Below are 22,955 nucleotides of genomic sequence, written 5' to 3' on the forward strand. Positions count from 1 at the left end.
CCTAACAGTGGATAGGGGCATTCTGGTATTACCATAAAGGAGTGGGATACCCGGCCCATTCCCAAATCTACCGTCCTTTGGGTAGTCCATGAATACTGGCTCATACCAGTTGCCCCTTGTACCCAGGACTTCTTGCTGGCTAATTTTCCTTGTGGGGTGCAGAGGACCGAATGTTGTGCTCCGGTGTCGACAAGGAAGTCAACAGGGGTCCCCTCCACTTTAAGAGTTACCCTGGGTTCAGGGAGAGGGTCCGAACCCTGACTCCCCTAATCACTTAGTTCATTTAGCTCTAGGACTTTTACTCGATCAGTCTTGCTTCCCTTCCTGCCGGCCCTTTTCGGACAATCTCGGGCCCAATGCCCTATCTCCTTGCAGTATGTGCACTGATCCTTCTGCAGCCTCTGCTTCCCCCCCCTTGGTGGTTCCTTTACCTTTTCTTGCGTCGTCTGCCAGCTGCCGGAGACGGCGGTCTCATTCCTCGGGGAAGTCAGCAGTGGTAGCTAGTAGTATTCTGGCCAGGTCTCGAGTCTACTTACTGCTGGCAGCCACCATGGCGCAAGCCTGCTTGTCCTCAGGAGGCTCCCGGTTATTATATACCTTTTCGGCTACCACCAGTAAGTCCTGCAGACTTTTTTCTCCTAGTCTATCTATTTTCTGTAATTTTCTCCTAATGTCTATGGCCAATTGGTTTACAAAGGCCACGATAACAGCTGCCTTGCTTTCCGGAGCCTCTGGATCCATGCTCTTGCTTTCTGGATCCATGGGGGTATAGGAACAGAATGCCTCCATGATCCATTCTAAAAAGGCAGCCAGAGATTCATCTTTTCCCTGTTGTACATTTCCTACCTTGGCCAAATTGGTTGGCTTTCTAGCAGCCATTCAGAGACCCCCCATTAGAGTCTGGCGGTAGACCCGGAGCCTCTCCTTACCTTCTGCTGTGTTGAAATCCCACTGGGGCCGAGTTAAGGGGAAGGAGGCATCTATCTGAGCCTGGTTGGTGGTGGGATTCCCGTCTGCGCCCGGAACTAGTTTTCAGGTCCCATTGAGCATTCTTTCTCTTTCTTCAGTCATGAACAGGACCTGCAAAAGCTGCTGGCAATCGTCCCACGTGGGCTGATGGGTAAAAAGAACAGAGTCTAATAAATCAATAAGCCCTGCCAGTTTCTCAGAAAACTTAAGATTCTGGGCTTTCCAATTGTAGAGGTCACTAGTGGCGAAAGGCCAATAGTGATGGGGCTGATTCCTCTCCGCGTCTGGGGGTCCAGTGGCTCGCAGGGGCAGAATAGTGGAGTCGGCGGCGGAGGCGGATTGCTCCCTCTGAGCCCTTTGTCTGGTAAAGGGCGGGCTTCCCACTGGAGCGTTTCTGCCTCCCGCTCTCGGAACAGCGTCTGCCTCCCCCGGAGGGGGAGGATGGTGTTCTTCTGGCATCCTAGAGGGGTTATACGGGGGAGGAAAAATTAATTCTTCAGTACCCCCCTGTAGGACAGGGTAGAGGGGTGCTGAAGGCTGGGTAAGACTTTTCTTGTTTTCCTTCTCTGTCCCCTGCAAAGCAAGAATGGGTTTGGCTCCAGAGGGAGCGGGGCTAGGAAGGGCTTAAGCCAAGAGGGTGGGTAGAGGGGTAGTCTGAGTCTGTCCCATTACGTCTGTCCAGTAAGTCCACAGAACAAAACAGAGAAACACAAAAACAAACAAACAGAGGGCCCCTAGAAAGTCTTCCAACTCCATGGAAGCAAAACGGAAAGCTAGCTTAGACCTTTGAGGGATTACACGTCCCTCCAAAACCAATGAGGGGATTCCACATCCCTCCAAAGACGACGGCCTCACCCTGACCAGCGGGAGCAACCCGCCTCGTCTCAGACCTTTGAGGGGATTCCACGTACCTCCAAAACAAATGAGGGGATTCCGTGTCCCTTCAGAAGGGAGGATCAGAACGTCTTCCGAAACTCCCAGACCGTGGTCCTCCAGTGCATCCACTTAGACCGCGTTGGGCACTACCAGAATTCCATAAATGAGCTCACACAGAAAAGACAGAACAAACAGACAGACACTAACCGTGGCCAGTCAGGCTCTTGGGTCAGGGGTCCCTCGGGGGTCTTGGGGATCCCGGACGAGCCCCCAAATGTTATGCCCAGAATTTGTGATCCCCAAATACCGCCAGGGAGCCGAGTCCGATGTAAAAGCAAAAGAGCCTTTATTCGAGCTAGCTCGAGCTCAATCCCCTACCTGCACTGACGCAGCAGTGAGATGCCAGGGAGAGAGCGAGTTTCAAAAGCACAAAGGTTTTATAGGGGTCTAGGGGCAGTTGGTGAGGTAATGGCTGTGGCCTCAGCTGATTGGCTGGGGTACGGTCGGAGTCCTGTTACACAGGTCGCTGGGCGTGTTTTGATCAGGAAGTTTGAACGGGTGAGCAGGAGGTTACTCAAGGGGAGGAGGCGTGGTCTAGGTGAAGGACACAGAACAAGATGGAGTCGGCCGGCGTAGGCCCGCCCTTTCAATAATAAAAGCAATTTTCCAGTTTTCATGTTTGTGGGCCTTGTTCTGAGATTCCAAGGGAAGGTATACTTTAACATTGATCAAGGTCAAAATGACCCCGCAAAACCTCAAAGCATTGGCTCTATTACTCCCATGAGGACATACTGTACATGTGATAGGTTTTACAAAATGACAAAAAAGATTCATTCCAATCATAAAAATAAGAAAAAGAAAAACTCCTGTTCCCATATGATTAAGCTCATATAGCCTTGCATATACTAAAATCATAAGGTAAAGTGTGCAACTTTCTGGAATGTCTTTCATCATGAGTATTTGTAACCTTTTTTTCTGATGTTCTTTTTTAATACAATTTAGTGCCAAATTGGTTTCCATACAACACCTGCTGCGCATCCCAACAAGTGCCCTCCTCAATGCCCATCACCCACATTCCCTTCTCTTCTTTATGTATATATATATATATATATATATATATATATATATATATATATATACATATATGTACACACACACACCCATACACCATAATCCTTCAGTGGAGCACACCTTTTTGTGAAAATTGTGTATCCCAAGAAGATCTTCTAACTGGAGCTCAAATAAAACAAATTTTCTTTTTCTTTAATTTTTCCCCAAGTGTGTTCATTTGGTGTTGACATTTCATGGCATAGTGGGCAGGATATCACAGAAACTTACCTGAGAACGCCTGGAGGTCTTTGGGAACTCAGTGCTTGGTACCAGCACAGGGCCTTTGTACCCCCTCTGACTTCTCAGCATCTGAAAGTGTATCCATGAGTTCTGCTGATACCTGGAACTCCTCAGTTTGAGTTGGTGTGCCTGACTTTTATTCCAGTCGTTAAGTGTTACTGTTTATGTTCTCTAGGTGGGAATACCATAGAGGTGTTGGCCTTGATGGGTCGGTTGTTTTAATTTGACTTCATAGTAATTGCAATTTTCTGGCTAGAATTATGAGACTAAGGCATTCATCTCCAATAAAAAAGGAGGACTTGTTCCTTCCAGCTGAATGTCACCTTTTGGTGGCTGAAAGTCTAGTGCACGTGTCTGAGGATGTTTCTTGAGATGTGTATCAGTCCTAGAGGAACTTCCTATTCCATAACGTAATTAGAGATTGTCTCATCCAGAGATGCACACATACGAATTGATCTTCCAATGCTCTGAGCCCCCTCAATGGTTTGAGCCCCCCCTTGGAGAACGTGACACTCATGAGAGTCTATTGTGGCCTTTTGTAAGAGACACTCACAAGCAGCACCCTCCCAAATCACTATACTTACCATTTTTTATTTTGCTCAAGCTTTATTCTAAAACTGAAACTAAATGAATGGTGAATTGTGCTTTCAAAGCCAAAGGCTTCTGGAAAAGCAACCACCACCCACAGGAATTCCACAGGATATAGATACAATGTATATGGAACCTCTGTTTGGAAGTGCTTACTTAACTGGGAAAATTGACCAAGAATAACTTGGGTCACAGATGGCCCAGATGTGCTCCTGTTGACATGTCTAAATGAGTTTTCTTCTATACAGAGTTAGAGAAACCCAGCTATAACACTAAGCAACCAGAGGCTAGGAAGCCATGTAGTTCTGTCAGTGAAACCCCTGACTTCTTGAGAGGAGCCGATGCTCACAGAAGCAGACTGGGCTTCACTTGGTGTGCTGGTTGCTGCAGCATTTGGCATCTTTGGACAAAACTGGTCGTATTCTAGTCAGAAACTGGAAAATAGCTAATTCATACATCCATAAATTGTCATGCTATCTTGCCATTTGATTTCCTTTAATAATGGGGAGATCATTGGAAATTGGATCTTTCATGTTCACTCCACAAATATCAGTGAAGCAAGGGCTAGATTTTGTCTGCATCTTGATTGTGTATATGTGCCCATATGTGTTAAAAGTGTGACCTATATTTTTTCTACCTCTGAATAGTATTCCTAAAAATAATTTATAGGTGAGCTCTACTTAATTGGCTTAAAATCAAGCACTTGTGGAAGACTGTGCCTTCTAAACCTCAGAAAAATAAAAACTAAAAGTGTTTTTCAAGTTCACATGATCTGGGATGAAATCACCTACACTCAGCTTTCTTGTGACTCCATCATAAAGATGCCTCATGGGGAGGATCCCAATTTATGGTCCAAAAAGATTAGGATGGGTGAAAATCTACAATACCGGACACTCTTGCCAATCGTCAGAATAATGAGAAAAAGAAGAAAGAAGACAGGCTGACACTGGAAATACTCAATCCACCTCCTCAAGCAGGAGCACCAGCTGTCCAACCCATTTCCTGCTCCTCTGCCTCCACCAGAGGGCTCAAAAGCAAGTATAGAAAAAGACATGTTTTGCAGGAGGAACAGACAGGAGTCGGTGACAGCAGAATGTTAGTCCAAACTTTGAACCTGCTTCTGGCCTTGCTGGTGGCATCCCTACCAACACACCTCTGCCCCTGCCTTCCCCTCCTCTAGTTCCTGTACTACCAGCAAGGCTTCCACTGTCACAGTGGACTCCTATCCTATCCTCCACACCTCTGCCACTATCAGATCTTGCTTCCCCTACCCTCACTGTTGAGGAGCAAAAGTACCCCAGGCTGTTGGTTTGCAGCCTTATGAGGCTCAGAGTGGAGCATCTACCAAAGCAACATGAAAAGGCTCCAGGCCTGCTTTGGCATTAAATTGCCCACTTGAGATTTCCCTATGGGAGCCCCAGGTAAAATTGTTGTGGAACAAAGTGATTAACTTTTAGTGGGTACAGATGTCACATATTCCATACTAAACATTGTTCTTTCAAGGAAGAGAGATATGTCTTCCTGAGTTATCAGTGTCAAACGTGATATAGATAATCCATTTTTATTCTACCTGAATTTATTAGTTAAATTCATGTTGTAATTATTGCTGTCAGCAAGGATTCCTGAAAGTGCTGAATGATTTTGCCTATTTTATTAAGTATTCGCTGGTTTCATGAAGTTTACTAGATCAAAGGGTAAGTTGAGTTAACGTCACTAGATGTCTAAGTCTTCCAAAGAAGCTAAAACATTAAACCATTCATTGCTAAACAGAGGTTTATCAGTTTTTGGCTTCTTATTATAGAGATGTAAACGTAAATATGGGTGTATTGGAAACATGTTTCGTGCATTATGAAAGAGTTGTACTATGAAAGAACATGTTCTAAAAGTTACAAAATATTCATGAAGTTGCTAACCTAAAGAATTCTCCTGTGATAATTCACAACTGGTCACTACTTAGTTTTCAGCAGATAAATGGAATTGAGACTGCTGAATATTATAAGGAACAATCTTTTATTTTTTTATTTTTGTTTATTTTTGAGAGAGAGAAAGAGAGAGCAAGCAGAGGTGGGGAAAAGATACAGAGAGAGATAAAGAATACCAAACAGCCTCTGTAATGTCAGTACAGAGCCTGACTTGGGGCCTGAACTCACAAATCATGAGATCATGACCTGAGCCAAAACCAAGCATTGGACGCTTAGCGAACTGAGGCACCAGGGCACCCCAAAGGAACAATCTTGTATGTAAAAAATCACGAGACATATATAGAAGGAATGAGAAGTGAGAATACATTTTTCTTGAAAGAAAAGAATGTAATTTTGCCATGAAACAAGAGAGATTATTTGGAAAGGGAAAAACTTAGGACCGAATCTCAATGAAAGAGAAAGTTGTAGGAGAATGTGAAGGCAAATTTTCAAAAAAAAAAATTATGTATGGAAAGGACTGACTGACCTAACTTCAAGCTATATTACACAGCTGTAGTCATCAAGACAGTATGGTCCTGACATAAAAACAGGTACATAGATCAATGGAACAGAATACAAAACCCAGAAATGGATCCACAACTCTATGGTCTTCTAATCTTCAACAAAGCAGGGAAGAATGGCCAATGGGAAAAGGACCATCCCTTTAACATATGGTGTTGGGAAAACGGGACAGCAACATGCAGAAGAAGGAAACTGGACCACTTCCTTACAGTGTACACAAAAAGAAATCCAGACTGGATGCAAGACCTAAATGTGAGACAGGAAACCATCAAAATCCTAGAGAAGAACACAGGCAGCAAAATCTTTGTCTTTGGCCTTAACAACTTCTTACCAGACACATCACCATAAGCAAAGAAAACAAAACCAAAAATGAACTATTGGGAATTCCTCAAGATAAAACATAAAACACCACCACCACCACCACCACCACCAACAACAACAACAACAACAAACAAAAACAAAACAAAAACTTCTGTGCAGTGAAGGAAACCATCAACAAAAGTAAAAGACAGCCTATGGAATGGGAGAAGATATTTGCAAATGACATATCCAATCAAGGTTATTATCCAGAATACATAAAGAAGTTATACAACTCGATGCCCCCAAAACAAAGAATCCAGTTAAGAAATGGGTAGAAGAGGCATGCTGGGTAGCACAGTTCTGTGTCCAACTCTTGATTTCAGCTCAGGGCACGATCTCATGGTTTATGGGATCGAGCCCTTCATCGGGTTCTGTGCCAACATCATGGAGCTTGCTTAGGATTCTCTCTTCTTTCTCTGTCTCTCCCCTATGCGTGTGTGCTCTCTGTCTCTCTCTCTCTCTCTCTGTCTCTCTCTCTCTGTCTCTCTCTCTCTGTCTCACGATAAATTAATAAATCTTTTACAAATGAAATATAAGTTATGAATAGACATTTTTGCAAAGAAGACATAGAGATGGCTAAAAGACACATGAAAAGATGCTCAACATCACTCATCATCAGCGAAATACCAATCAAAACCATGATGAGATCCCACCTCACCCCTATCAGAATGGTTAACATTAACAACACAAGACACAATAGGTGTGGTGAGGATTCAGGGAAAGAGGAAGTCTCTTGTACTGATGGTGGGATTGCAAACTGGTACAGCCACTCTGGAAAACTGTATGGAGGTGCCTGAAAAAGTTAAAAATAGAACGACCCTATGATCCAGCAATTACACTCCTAGTTACCCAAGCAAGAAGCAGAGGCCCAGCCTGCATCCTCCTCTGACCTGAAAGTAGGGACTGGCTGCTCTACTGAGAAGCAGAGCTATGGAACAGGAGGCACACAAGTGTCTGGGGTGTATCATCGGATGGGGCCTGAATGAGGCCCAGGCCTGGCCCTGCACCCAGGCTGGGGCAGGGGTGCTGTTCAGGTGGTCAGAATGAGGGGAGTGTGGGCTCTTCCCTGCCCCCTGGGTCACTCCCAGGTACCCCGATGACCTCAGTGCTGGCTTGTCCTCTGAATTCCTCAGGTATCCACTCAGTCCCAGGGGTCGCTCCCTTCCCAAATAAGGCCTTAACCTCATAAAGAGTCTGTAGATAGTATTGAGGAGGGCACCTTTTGGGATGAGCACTGGGTGTTGTATGGAAACCAATTTGACAATAAATTTCATATATTGAAAAAAAAAGAGTCTGTAGATATTGGAAACTGCAGGCTACACCTGAAAAATGTGTACAAATTATGTCTCAAAAATTGTGCTAGTTGTACCATTCTAAAGAAATAGAGATTAATGGTATACATGTACCCTTCAGTACAAGTATGAGAGTCAAAATATTGGAATTGGCCCAATTATTCAACTTGTAGAGACACAGAGTAAATGATGATGTGTGGCCACTGAGGATGCAGAAGGGGACAGGACTTGAGCCTGTCCATTGTGGGGACATCAGGTACTAAAGAGCATACTGATGGAACCCTCCCCGCCCAACCTGTAACACAACTCATACACACACACACACACACACACACACACACACAAATTGCTGCACTCAAAGAGAAAGAACTGGAAGGATGGACCCCGTGTCTAATGGCAAATATTTCTTGACAGGGGTATATCATTTTCTTCATTTGTATTTGTATTTATTTATTTATTTATTTATTTATTTATTTATTTAATATTTTTTCCTAATTCTTAATTTTGAGAGGGAGAGAGAGAGAGAGAGAGAGAGAGAATCCTGAGGAGGGCTTCCTGCTGTCAGTGTAGAGCCTGATTTGGGGCTTGATCCCATGAACGATGAGATCATGACCCGAGACAAAATCAAGTCAGACACTCAACCAATTGTGCCACCTTGGCGCCTGTCATTGTTCAAATTTTTATTTTTTATTTAAGAAACAACATCTGTATAAAACCTATATCAGTAGTAAATGAGAAGATTTCATATTTGAATTTGATATTTGTTTAATATGCACCTTAGACTAATTTAAAAATGGCCTATCCAGGAAAATGAAAGGTCTTCAAGGTATTACTCTGCTCCAGACATTTCTCTTGTGGCTTTTGGCTCTCCAGTCAAACTTCTAAATGGGATCCTTATCCCAGATAATGAAGATATTTTAAGTAGGGGGCTTCACATAATCTTTGCTCTTTGGGGAATATTCCTGTGTCATAAAAATATTAGTTTCATTGAATATTTAACCAATTACTAATCACTCTCATGTTATGTAGCCAGACACAATAAGCCATGTTGTGTGATTGCACACACCTGAAAACCCCAGAGGAGCTAAAGCAGCAGAAACTGAGGTCAGTGGTTGCAGAGACCGGGGTGAGGGTTGAGCCATGGCTGATGGGTAGTATACATGTGTCTGTGATGGAAATGTTCTAGGAGTACATAATGGTCATGGTTGTATAATTCTGTGAATGTACGTAATGTCATGTCAATGTATAATTTAAAAAGATCAGAGTAAAGTTTTATCTGAAGTTATGTTTTATTTACAAAGAAAATATCTAAGGCCATTAAATATCTCTATACAAACCACAAAAATTACAAAGAACACAATGACAGCAGAAGGGCAGTCATCCTTTGGGGTTGCAGCCAACATGAGCCGCTGCTCTGGAGCTGAGGCTGGTTGCCCAGCTGCAGCAGGTGGTTGCTCCAGCCCGTCCATGACCTCGCCAGCTGGGGCTGGAGGCTGCTCAGGTTGTGGGTCCACCAAAGGGGCAGGTGGCTCTTCCAGCTCCTGACAGTGAATCAGAGCTAGGACTACCACTTCCACTGGTGGGGATGCTGCAGGGAGGGTCACCACTTCTTCTAATTGCTGAGCTCCAGAATGAGTGGTGGCTTCAGGCAGCCTGGGCTGTGAAGCTGCAGTGGGCACCACAGAGATAGCGGGGGCTAGCTCCTGAGGGACATCTGGATCTTGCTCTGGAGCTGGTGCCATAGCTTCAAGAATAGAAACTGTCATCACCATGATTGCCATTCCATGGCCCTTCCAAATAAAGGAAACCTCTCCCGCAGACATTGTCATCTGAGTCAAAGAACCCACCAGGAAGAATTCTCCCCAGATGGCAGGCTAATGGAACAGTGATATGAGACTATGCACTCCTCCTAGCCCAACCGCAGTCTCAGGAAACATGCACTGTGTGGCATACCCTGTCCCCTCCTCATGCCCACATCTCCCACACAGAGTCCTCCTCACCCACAGACTCTGGCTCATTGGGCTCAAGGTATCTCCACAATGAGAAGAGAAAGTGCGCACGGCGCTCCAGCTCTGAGCCTTGCATGTTCAGCCCCACGTATGCCAGCAGCATTTTCAGGCTGAGGAATTCTGGGGCTGGAAAAATTCCTCAGGGTAGTAGTCCATCCAGGTGCCCAAAATGGAGGAGATAGCCCTGGCGATACAAAAGTAGCCAGAAGAATCAGGACGGGGTGCTCCTCCCGCACTGATGTTCAGGACATCCCTGTTGGACCTGGCCTCTATGCTTCCTGCTCCTGGCTGTCCAGAGGCTGTTCCTACACCTTGTCCACCTGTGATTTCAGAGTCCTGCTTGAGATAGTTTAGTCACTGAAGAGGGGCTGGCCAAAGTCTTTTTGACTGGGACCCATTAACCAATGATGTGGCCAAGTCTGTCCTTCTTGGGGAAGCCAGACATACTCCTTGGTGTGTCGACCTGCCTACCTCCCACTTGAACTGAACTCAGTGCGTGAGTGGCGGGGTGGTGTCAGGATGAGTCAGTGCCTTCACTGCACACACTAGTGCTCCATGAAAATCTGAACAAATATGGGACAAAGGGACTCTGTCTCTTACCTGGGCTTGCTGGGACCCTCCTCATACCTTAAACGTGACGACCTGTGCCTATATGCTGCCTCATTCACTCAGTGCACATGTGGGTGTCCTCCCACTGACACTGGTCTCCCACAGGGTGGGAGATATCTGGTCCTTGAACCCTCACTGGGTCTCCTGAACACTTGCTAAGCACGCACTGTTGAAGTTCCATAAGGTGGTGAGCGTGCTGCTCCCCAAAACCTTTAATCTGGGTCCCCTGGTGGGGGTGGAGGCAGGGATGGGAGTGGGAAGGGATAGGGTTGGACTCTCTAAGGGGCTGACTCTGTCCTCTGGTGCCCTTTTCTATTTCACTGTGCCCACAGCCTATCCTCTAACCTACAGGACAGGACCCCTTTCCTTGCTTCCAAACAGAAGCCCTCAGACATTTGCCCTCTCACAGGACTCTCAGATGTGTGGGATGCTGGGTCCTGCAGCCCCTCCCCCCACAGTCCTGGCACTGCCCTCTTGGAGAAGGAAGGCCTTCTAGCATGACCTAAGCCTACTCACATTTTCTCCTGCTTCCAGGGTCCGCCATCCTCCTCAGTGTCAGGAAGGAAGCAGCCATATCTGGAGGAGGCCAGAAGGGCATCATATAAGCTGTCCTGTGGATACTACCTCTTGTCGTATCCAGGGTCACTGACTGCTGACTAGAATGGAGCTTTGGAGGGGAGGGTGTTGTCTGCTCTGTGCATTGGATCCCAGTCAGCTCCTACAGAAGTGCCTGCATGTAGTGGGGCTTCCTGTATGTTTGATGATTTTTAGGGCCCCATTCCACCCCATCACACATATTGGAGTGGGCCTGGGCCTCATGCTTATTCCCCGGTATTTTGCTCTGGTTTGCCCCAGAATTCATACCCCCACATGGAGCCTCACATCTCATTTTCAAATGGGAAAACAGCCCAACTCAAGATCTGGTGAAATTGAGTGATGAGGCAAAAACCTCATTATGGGGTAGAGGACAATGATATCCCAGGGAAGACACAGCCCTGCCAGCAGACCTTTCCACAGGGCCAGGGTCACTTTCCATGCAGGGCCCCACTGTGTCCCTGTAATTATTCTACCCTGATCAGAGAAACAAACTGAGACTCAGGAAGGTTTGGTGAATTTCCCTAGACTCAAAGCCTTAAGGGGCTGAATCAAACTGGGCTGCAGAGGGCAGGGTGCTCACCTCATAAACAATAGTTCCAGGACCTGTTGGGTGGTAGCAAAAGCTCTGTACATGCCCAAGAATGTGCAGAGGTAGGTGTGGTCTCTCCCCAGGAAGGCAGGCACCAGGTGCTCCACTCGCTGTTCCAATAGCATCCAGCCTCCTTCGATGGTCTACTCCACACAGTTCTCATTCTCATTCACGGGTGCGGCCTTTTTACCCTGAGGTAGAACAGAGGAGGGACACAAAGTCAGACACAGCACCATGGACATCAGGAGGGTTGGGGTCCAGAATGCAGACCAAAACCTCCAGCCCCGAGTGACTTGTGGCAAGAGTGAGACCTGGGTGCCCACAGTAGGAAAAAGGATCTTGGCATTCACATGAGAATTTGAGGTGGGGAATGACTGAACACATTAGGATCTGAGGTCAGATTGTTAGAGGAGTATGGACAGCACCTCCCCGCATTAACAGTATCGTCCCTGTGATTACCAACAACACACTCCATTCTAGAGATCAGAAAACAGAGGCATTTCCTGGGATGGGGTTGGAATCAGGATAATAGGACATGTAGGATGCTCAGTGCAGCACTGTGACATGGCAAAAGAAGAGAATCATGTGAAATCACCACAACTGTGAAGGGCTGAATGGGTGTGGTAACCAGTATCCCTTCTGGAATGTTGTCTAGGCAGTAAGGCCCCTGTTCCTGATCTGGAGGGGCTCCAGGGATGTTTTCCTTGGCAACCAAACTGAAGGGCAACAACATAATATCATGAACTGCAAGTCCCTTTGGGAAAATATCCCTGTTCATCATGATCATGTGCCAGATGTGGAGAAGGTATGGAAGGATGCCCAGGCCAATAGGAACACTTGGAAAGAGGAGGTGGGAAAATATGTACAATAGTGCACACATGCTCTAGACAGAAGGGGACGTTAAATGGTTTCAGGTCTCTTTTCTGATATTCCTACAGACATGTGGAGAGTGACTTTTTATCTGGCCATGGCAAGGGCTGGGCCATGAGAACATGTTTGGGGAGGAGATCGGGTTCCAGGTTCATCTGGGGACAGGAGTCTATGAGGGAGTCCAGGGGAGTAGCAGTGTGGCTTCTGTGCCCTGGGATCCTTTCGCTGCCTCTGGGCCCTGGGTTTTGGGTCTCCCTGGTCCCTGCACTCACCCTGAGCCAGAACTTCATCCTGTTGGCAGCACAGGGCTTCCTCCTGTCCTTCAGAGAAGTAGAGCAGGGGCTCTCATCATTCAGCTCCTGCCCCATCTCTGCAGTGCGTCTCTATAAAGACAATGCCCAGCAGCCAGGCAGGAGGCCTTAGAGCCCTGTCTGACAGCCTTTACTTGTCCTCAGACACTTGTGACTCCATTCCAGACATACAACACCACAGTGTGCACAGACCTCCACCAAAAAGGAAAAAGCAACACATCTTCAGGGCCTTTGATTAACTCTGGAACAGGTTAGAGGCACCACAGGGATCTCTTTTCCCTCCTTCCCATCATGGTGGCCATGATGGAACCACCAGGTTGTCCACTGCCATCCAACCTCTTCCAGTCCAGAACAGGACCTCCCCACATGTCCTGCTTTCCCTGCAAATGAACAGGAGGGGTTGGGGCTGCCCAGGATGGCTTAGAGCAGTGGCCTGACTTGAACTGGTCTGCTCTAGGCTGCTCTATGTACCTCCTGAAAAAGAGCCTGAGGCATCGTGAGCGTGGGTTAAGGAAACTTCCAATGTCCGAATAATCCTGCACACTGGGGTTTCTGGAAACCAGCGCCCCTGTAAGTCGAGTAACAACAAGAGAACATCTCTAACTGTCACTGTCTGTGACTAGATGAGCCTGGTATTGGACCTTACTAGAACATGGTTGCCTGGTTACAGGGGTTCCATGTTCTGTTATGGTCTCTGATCAAGGAAGTGACTTCACTGCCTAGGATCCTCTGAGTCCCCTCCTGCGATAACACCTATGAAATAGTGCTCTGGTTTGCTGACTGCTCATCCCCTTCCTCCATGAAGTGTCACATGTGTACACAGTTATACCAATGTACCCCTCTCCACAGCCCCCTGCGAAGGTCTGGGTGCAGCCATGTTCCCGGCTTTGAGACATGTCTGGGTTCAGACACAACTCCTCATTCTTCCGTATCTGACCCCAGATAAGCGATTGTGTGTCTCAAGGGTGGTCTGTGTCTTTCCTGCACAATGGAGATTATTCTAGCATGTACTTCCTCAGGATGTCCTCAGATATATGTGAGATGATACCTATGAAATTGGAGGAGTGGTGTAGGAAATTCATCCAACCGCATTTACTTCATCTCTTTACCTCCTCTGATTCTGCTGTTCGTCAGGTATCTCCCTACAGTCCTTACTGGTGTGTGTTTGTGAGTGTGTGCGTGTGTTTGCGTGTGTGTGTGTATGGGGTGTTGACTGGAGCTCACTTTCTGGACTCCCAAAAGACAACAACCCCCCTAGAAAGGGATGGCCAAAACCTTCCCAAGAGTATATGCTCTCTAAATTCCAAAGCAAACCCTACAGAAGGGATTGGAGCTGTGGCCTAGAAGGTCACAACTCACTTTTACCTCAGATTTGCCAGTTGTGTGCCAGGAGCCATTCCCTCCCTTCCCACTGGGTACAATGGGGACAGGGTGGCACTCAGTGGGTTGCCCTGGCCTGGGGTCCTCCTCAGAGAAGAACATGCTGGAATGTCTCCTGTTACACTCCTCTTCAACCTCACCCCCACGCCACCTCCATGTCTGCACACAGTTATGCTAACACAACCTTTTCCAGAGCCCCCTCAGAAAACCTGCACCAAGTCAAGGACCCCACCTTGAGGACATGGAGTTGGGTTCATGCTTGGTTCTTTTTACCAGCCTGTATTCTGGGCAAGGCATTGATCCTGTCAGGGTCTTCATTTATCCTCCCCTCAGTGACTCCCTGGGATCCCCACGTCCTGTGGACACATCCTTGTGTAACCCCCTTTCAGGAGTGTGGTCTAGACTTAGTGATTCACTTTTGTTCCACAGAAGATGTCAATGTAACCCAAAGCCCCCTCCAAGTTTTGGTGGTAAAATGTCCATGCACAGCCTTGGCTCACTCTGACCTGTGTTGTCTCTCAGATCCTCACACCGGGGAGCAAACCCCTGTGTTGAATAATGACACAGACAGGTACATATAGCCTAGCCCTGAGAGACAACAGACAGGATATGAATTCTGCCATACCCTGAAGTGAGCTCAGGGGTTGAGTGAAGCAGGTCCTGCCTCAGTGCTGACAGCAGCCCCAAACTCCTGAGAGGCTCTGTCAGGAGCCACCAGATGAGCATTGCTGAATTCCTGGTCCCCCGAGACTGTGAGACAGTAAGTGTTTATGGGAAAGCCACTAACGGTGGGGGAATATTGTCACACAGCACTAGTAGCAGAGTACTGAAAATGTCCTCCTGCCCCAGGCCCTGGCCCTCCTTACCCTCCCTCTCTGCTGTCCTCCCCCACTCCGGTCTCCCTGGTCTCCTTTCAAATGTCCACTCTGACAACACCGACCTCTGCCTCCGAGTGTCTGCACCACTGTGCCTTCTGCCAGGCTACATATACTCGGATTTGTGCAGGGCTGACTCGTTCTTGCACTGCTGCAGGAAATATTAATGTTTCCTCAGCACAGACTTGTCAGACCCACACCTAGTGGAGCTCAGGACCCAGTTGTAGCACCTCGATTTTTTTCTATGGAGTCATTGCTCATGTCATTCCCATTTTTGTTTCATGTTCTTTCCATCTTCCTATCTAGACCTTCAGCTCCTGGAGGGAAGACCTGGCTGCCTTATCAGCACTGGCACTATCTGAATGCTCAGATATTCATTCCAGTGGCTGAATGAAGAGGTAAGGGGATCCATCCTACCATTTAGCAGCTCAGTCATTATAGCCTAATTTACTTGGGTCATTTTTCAATACTTATTTTACTGATTTTGAGTCAACTGTACTCCTAACATGGGGTGCAAAAGCAAGACTCCAAGATCAAGAGCCTCTTGTACTGCTGACTGAAACAGCCATTTTTAAGGGAACTAGACTGATATCGAAGTTAACTTGTAGGTTACCATTTTGTAGGTATATTAGGTTATGCTGGATTACTAGAGAACTCCCCAAAATTTCTCTAGCATGTCCCCATAGGTTCCCCCCATGACAATTCTGGGTGTGTGTTCAGGTTGGAGTTAAACTACTTCATGTGGTCATTCAGGAACCCCGAGTTCCTCCATTTTGTCCCTTCTCCCTCCCTAGGATATCACGTAATTTGCAACTATCAACACATGTAGTATGAGAACAGAGACATGCACATGGGAGGATGTTATTGGCCAGGTCTGGTTTGTCTAAAATGTCCATCTTTACACTCATTCCTTGCCTGTTTTTAATATAATTTATTGTCAAATTGGCTAACACATAGTGCATATACAGTGTGCTCTTGGTTTTTGGGGTAGTTTCCTGGTGGTTCATCATGTACATACAACACCCAGTACACGTCCCAACAAGTACCCTACTCAGTGCTCAGCCTCCATTTTCCTCTCTCCTCCACCCCAATGTTCTTTCTTTGTTTTAAAGGCAAGGAATTTAAGTAATGATCTATGAGAAAATATGTCCCACAGGCATAGAAACAGTATCATTAGATCTGCACCACAAAATATACAAAAGGTAATTCCTATGACTGAAGGAAAATATTCTACCTGAATTACAGATTACATGAAGGAAAAAAGAAGAGTAATGATATATGTGTGCGTGTGTATATAAATGTATATATTCATATAAATAGTATATATTTGAATATGAATATATATACATGAAAATTAATGTTTACTAATATATATGAATATTTTAAACAGTGAATTATCATTGCCTTCTAAAAATAAAAATTAGTAAAACAATAAGTTAACAATAATAATTAGTGAGCTTGCAGACATATAGTATTAAGATATATGACTGCGAATAAAAAGGCTGGTGGCTGATAAATCAATGTAGTCCCTCTTGAGATTGACTGTTTTGAAGTAGGAAAACTCCTATACACCACATGGCTGTAAGTGTAGGGTAGATATTAAAACTTCAGCCCAGTTAGCCAATTAAATTGAAAGAATCACATATATTATGTACACTTATGCTTAATCACCCCACTCTTTATTTCCGATGAGGTCATGATCTCTCGGTATTGAGAATGCTGAGAGACAGAGGAAGTTTGAAGAAAACCCCTTGTCTCTTGGTGCTGGTGACATGGAGAGAGCTATTGTGGGACCCCATGTTTTCCTAGGTGTTCCCAGTCCAGGAATATTACAACTCTACCTAATTCCCCTGCACAAACCGGGCTAGGCAAGGAAGTTCTGGCTGCCGCAACTTCCTGTGAGATTTGGCCCAAGATCTCTACAGATTTGACCTAAGATCTCATGAGATTTGCCCCTAGATATCATGACATCTATCATCAGGACAGAGTTAGCCATTTGCCCTGACATTAGAAGAAACACAGACTGCCCTGAAGGTTCCACAGCCCGGGAGAATCAATGAGGGCTTATTGTGTGTTCAGAGGAGCCAGGTCCTGTGAAGGCAGCCATACCACATACTGCATGGATTTAAGAGATAGGTGTTTTCTCTCAATTCTGGAGGCTGGAAATCTAAGATCAAGACTGGAAGTTCTCAGCAATTCATGTTTGAGTGAAGGCAGCCCAAGCTGACTAATGTGGGTGTCACTCAGTCATCGGTCTCAGCAGCTTATCCTACCTGGGCATTTCCAGAATCTAACTCAGTTTTGTCTATATTCCAGAACTGGCACTCACAGTCCACTTCACCCTTGTGAAAAACGATCTGTGAATTTACATTTTTTAAGTTAGTTCTATGCCCAATGTGGGGCTTGAACTCACTGACCCCAAGATCAAGAGTCACATGCTCTACCAATGGAGACAGCCAGGTATGACTGACCTATGACTTCTCACCTGGTTGATCATTTCATAGCACAATTTATTACATGTAGGAATGACCTAGACCAAAGATCTTTTTGGATTTTCTTTTGAACAAGTTTGACCTCAATATCAACCTAGAATGACTGGGGAAATCTAGATCCAGATTCTGCAGGGTGACTCCTTGACCCCACATGGCATGCTCTTCCTTTTCTCTTGGGAGATTTCTGTGCTTCTGACTCTCCAGAACCACAAGACACGTATTTGACTGCTGTTGAGAGACCTGGGCTTAGTCTTGGGGAGACACAGTTGAAAAGGAAAGAATCCCCAGAATCAGGGTATGTTGGGGTATATGGAATTATAGAGGATGTTCCTGTGGGAGGAAAAGAAGCTGAAGATGAGAGCCCCTCTCCCATTCTGCTTTTTTGAGGGCCAAAACCTTCCTTTCATGGGAGCAGCAGAGGAGACACTTCGGGCAATAGTAAAAAATAATAATAATAAATTATAGAAGCAAGGATTCAGTGCAGCCTCTAGGTTTGAGGGCCTGGAGGCTCTTACATAGATGCCAAGCCAGTGCAGCAGAAGAGGACCTCAAAGTCCATGAAGGGTGAGTTCACCAAGCAGATAAGGAGCTCTTTGCAGATAGCCGGAGTGTGCTTAGTGAAGGTAATCTCGCAAACGAAAACTCAGGTGGGAAGAACATGCACAGGCCAACGGCACCGTGGCCTGAGGGAGAAGACAGTCTGTTCCAACACATGTGTATCTGCTCACAGCCACCAGCTCCATTTGGTCAGGCACAGGTACTCTGCTAATCTAGTTTTGCTTGGCTCCGCCTTGAAGTCTTCTTTTACACAGGCCAACACAGGAAAGGCTGTGTCAGCCTGAGGGGAAGATGAGGGAAAACTTTCCACCAGCAAGAGAAGCACTAATCTTTCTCCCTGTTTGATCAGATCCTGGAGAGTGCAACATCCATGGCCACCTGCCCCCCAACCCTTCCCCCTCAGGCCTGGGCACAACAGGCCATAGGCCAATGTTGGGGGAAGGGTGACCAAAAGTCAGGAAGCCCTGTGCATTCAAGATGACACCTGCCTGCAAAATTTCCACGTACTGAACATCTGGGTGCCTGCTTCTACACTGTGGGTTCCGAAAGCAGGACCATGGCACCCCTCGTGCCTCTTGAGAGAGGCGTACAAGGATCCCAGGATTGAGGCAAGGGCAGGTCTAAGGGATACCATCCCACCTTCCCCTTTAGACCCAGCTGAGAGTTCACAGCAGGAGGTGAGCGGGGTTCCAGGCACACCTCATCCCTCTCTTGAGTTCCTCCACAACTGCACCTTGGATGAGATTTCTGCAATCCAAATCAGCCCTTGGAGGGAAAAAAGCCATGTCTTGAAAACAAAGCAAAACAACTATTCCGAAGACACTAGAAGAATCTGGTCAATTTTATGGTCATCAGCGGGGCACTTCTAGGGTTCTGATTTGCCTATGTCTTGATTGCGCTTCTAGATATATATATATATATTTCTAGATATATATATATATATATATATATATATATATATATATATATATGTGTGTGTGTGTGTGTGTGAACCCTCTACATTCATTGCCCTCTTTAGCTTCTCTTGGTCTTTTTTCTTCCTACCATTCTCCTTTGAGCATGTATTGGGTCATTATTCTGGCTGAATTGCCAGATTCTTTGTCCATTTACTAGGCTTCATGAGGTACTACATCTTTGTGAGATCTGCAAGATCAATTTGGTGTCCATTTGTGTGGTATTTGTGTTGTATTTTCCTATGATCCTGTTGCCAGAGATTGATTCTAGAGCTTCTTTAGTTAAGTGGGCTGGGTTGTTGGTGCACTACTAAAAAAGAATGAGTTCAGTGGTAAGTATATTTTGTTATGAAGCCCTTGGCTTGCCTCCTATGTCTTCCCCATTGTGTCTTACTTGAATATTCAGGACACTCTGTTCTATAGGTGTGATCTGACTAGCTCTATCACAACCCTCCTGTGGACCTTGTCATATGCAGATAAGATAAGCCAAGTGATTCACATTGAGTTTTCAGTGACATTAAAATCTTTTGACAAGGGCTCCTGGTAACCCGCAAATCCTCACAACAGTTGTGGAGATGCATACTTTAATTTATATTTTTTGAAAACTGTAAATGGGGTGCCTAGGTGGTTCAGTCAGTTGAGCGTTTGACCTTGGCTCAGGTCATGATATCGCGGTTTGTGTGTTGGATCAGAGTTGGGTTCTGTGCTGGGCCTGGAGCATGCTTCAGATTCTGTGTCTCCCTCTCTCTCTGCCCCTCCCCTGTTCATGCTCTGTCCATCTGTCTGTCTCTCTCTCTCAAAAATAAAACGTTAAAAAAAAAACCTGAAATTGAGGTCAATGTATTTATTGTAATTCTATTTCACATTAACAATCTTCATCTCATCTTGTTAAACTTGTCAACATCTGTTTGGGTAGTGTCTCAGTCCATTCGGGCTGCTGTAACAAAATAGACCACAGAAACTTATTTCTTATGGCTCTGGAGGCTGGAAAGTCTAAGATCAAGGCCCCAGCATGGTTGAGTCCTATGAGGGCCATCTTCCGGATTCATAGCCAAACACTGTGTCCTCACTTGGTAGAAGGAGCAAGGGGTCTCTGTGGCATCTCTTTTATAAGAGCACTAATCCCATTCATGAGGGCCTCATGACCTACTCACCTTCCAGAGGTCCCACCTGCTAATACCATCACATCAAGCATTAGGATTTTGAGGGGACATGAACATATGGATGTTAGCAGATGATGACATGACCATGTGTTGTAGAATCTCCACTTTGTGTGCATTGTATGGGAGTCTTTGAGGAAATTACTTAAGCTCTCATTGATTCAGTTGGTTCACTTGTAAAAGGAGAAGTGCCTTAGTGTTGTGGGAGGCCATGGGAATGTCCCCCATTTGAAACTTAACTCTTTGTGTAGGCTGGATCAACATATTGTGAACTTGTCTCTAGGCAGGCCCTCTGGCATGTTTATTTCTTAACAGATGCACAGTGTCTCTGAGGGGATGATGACTTGGCAGTCTAGTCAGCGACTAACCTGGATGCTGCAGGTCCCTGAGAGTACCACATGATGTCTGCTTGTTTCCCTCCTCTCTTGCTTTGCCATTTGAAATCGCACCATACTTGAAGAGGCTTAGGTGATTGATGTCTGGGAAGAGGATGCTGACTGTTCCCTCAGGTATGAGTTAAGTGCCAGACCTGGGCAAACCACTTTGAGGACCTCCTAGCTCAGGTATGTTAATTGCCTCTTTGTGGTCTGTGAACCTCTTAGACCTTAACCTAGAGGACCTTGGTGCAGAAAAGCTTAGCAGATGGAGGGGAGAATGGAAACAGGAGCTGGATATAGAGGTTAGCCTCAGGGGAGAGAATGTGGTTTGAGTTGGGAAATGAGGAGGTGGGTAGGAGGGAAGGTGCAGATATTTTTTAGGTTTAGTGGAAATAGTCTGGGGCAACTGTGGTGAGATATCTTTCTTTTTCTTTGTTTTGTTTTGATTTTTATTAAAGTAAGCCATGGGGGTGTTGGAAAGGGTCTGAACTTGAAGCAATGGCAAAGGCCGAAGTGAGCTGTTGTGGGAAAGGCCACTTTGGAAGCTGTATACCTGTGCTTCGCAGAGCATCCATGGTTGAGATTTAGAACAAGCATTTCTTTCTTGTGGGGGTGCGGCAGAGACGGGGGCATAGGATACCCAGGCTCTGTGATGACTGCACAGAGAAAAAATCTGACCCTTGATCTCAGCTCAGTTCTTGATATCGTGGTGAGTTCAAGCTCCACATTGCATTTCATGCTGGGTGTGGAGCCTACTTAAAAACAAAATGAAAGAAAACAAACTTCAATGAGGTATCACGACACACCTGTCAGAATGTCTCAAATTAACAGCACAGGTAACAACAGATGTTGGTGAGGATGCAGAGAAATGGGAACACATTTACACTCTTGGTGGGAATGCAAACTGCTGCAGCCACTCTGGAATACAGTATGGAATTTCCTCAAAAAGTTAAAAATAGGATTACCCAATGGTCTAGCAATTGCACTACTAGGTATTTACCCAAAGGATGCAAACATATGGATTTGAAGGGATACATGTATCCCGATGCTTAAAGCAGCATTATCAATAATAGCCAAATTATAGAAAGAGCCCACATGTCCCTTACTGATGAACAGACTCCTTATAGAGAACAAAGTGAGGGTTGCTGGAGGGGAGTTGAATGGGGGGATGGGTTAGATGGGTGAGGGGCATTAAGGAGGGCACTTGTTTGATGAGCATTGGGTGTTATATGTAAGTGATGAATCACTGAAGTGTACTCTTGCAACTAAGATTACACTATATGTTAACCAACTGGAATTTAAATAAAAACTTGAAACTAAAAATAAATCTACAAACAAATAGATAAGATGCTGGTGATGATGAGATAACTAGCAGTTACTAGTTTGCTTATTATGTGTGAAAAACTGGTTTTTAAAACTGATACTTTTAAGTTTTATCTTTATTCTCTTTTCTTTATTCCCTTTTGTTTCCAGCTTTACTAAGGTACACTTGCCAAATAAGTTTTATGTGTTTAACGTGTACAATGTAATATTTTGATATATGTATGCATTGTGAAAAGATTACTACCGTCAAGCTAACTAACGTGTCGGTCACCTCACATAATTATCCTTTCTGTATGTGTGGTGAGAACACTTCAGATCAACTCTCCTGGCAAATTTCACATTTACAATACAGTTTTATTAACTGTAGTCACCACGCTGTACAGTAGCTGTCCAGACCTTATTCATCCTGCCCTGAATACTTGTACCCTTTGAATAATATTTCCCCATTTTCCTCTTCTCCCAATCTTGATGACTACTGTTCTACTCTCTGCTTTTATGAGTTTGACTTTTTTAGATTCCATATATAAATGGAATAATGTCATATTTTTTCATGTGTCTGGTTTATTTCAATTAGTATAATGTCCTCCATGTTCATTCATGTTGTGAAAATGGCTGAATCCCTTTCTTTTTAAAGGAGGGATAATGTTATTTATATTTTTTCCATATAACTTTGTAAATATACATTCATGCATTGACACTTTGGTTGTTTCCTTAGCTATTGTGAGTAATGCTGCAATGAACATGAGGGTTCAGACAGCTTTCCAAAACAGTGATTTTATTTCTTTTGGATATATACCCAGAAGCGAGATTGCTGGATCACATAGTAGTTCTCTTTTTAAAGTTTTGAGAAAACTCCATGGCATTTTCCATAATGTGTGTAGCAATTTATATTCCCACCAACAGTGTACAGCAGTTCCCTTTTTTTTTTTTAAGT

General features: G+C 45.2%; 1 protein-coding gene across 2 annotated transcripts in view; it reads right to left on the reverse strand.

The window, feature by feature from the left end:
- Positions 1-22,955, reverse strand: part of LOC122215907 (ral guanine nucleotide dissociation stimulator-like) — a 72,892-nt gene that overhangs the window by 24,759 nt on the left and 25,178 nt on the right. Inside the window, exons 1-2 of one of the 2 annotated variants that reach the window (XM_042931853.1) lie at positions 12,865-13,504; positions 11,714-11,913 (exon numbers count right to left, since the gene is read on the reverse strand). In XM_042931853.1, coding sequence (XP_042787787.1) covers positions 11,714-11,847 — 134 coding nt within the window. In that variant the 5' untranslated portion in view covers positions 11,848-11,913; positions 12,865-13,504. Of the gene's footprint in view, positions 1-11,713; positions 11,914-12,864; positions 13,505-22,955 lie in introns of those variants that run through there. The other variant, XM_042931863.1, reaches the window with a different exon arrangement.

This window comes from Panthera leo, chromosome A1 (assembly GCF_018350215.1).
Source record: "Panthera leo isolate Ple1 chromosome A1, P.leo_Ple1_pat1.1, whole genome shotgun sequence".
Lineage (NCBI taxonomy): Eukaryota > Metazoa > Chordata > Mammalia > Carnivora > Felidae > Panthera > Panthera leo.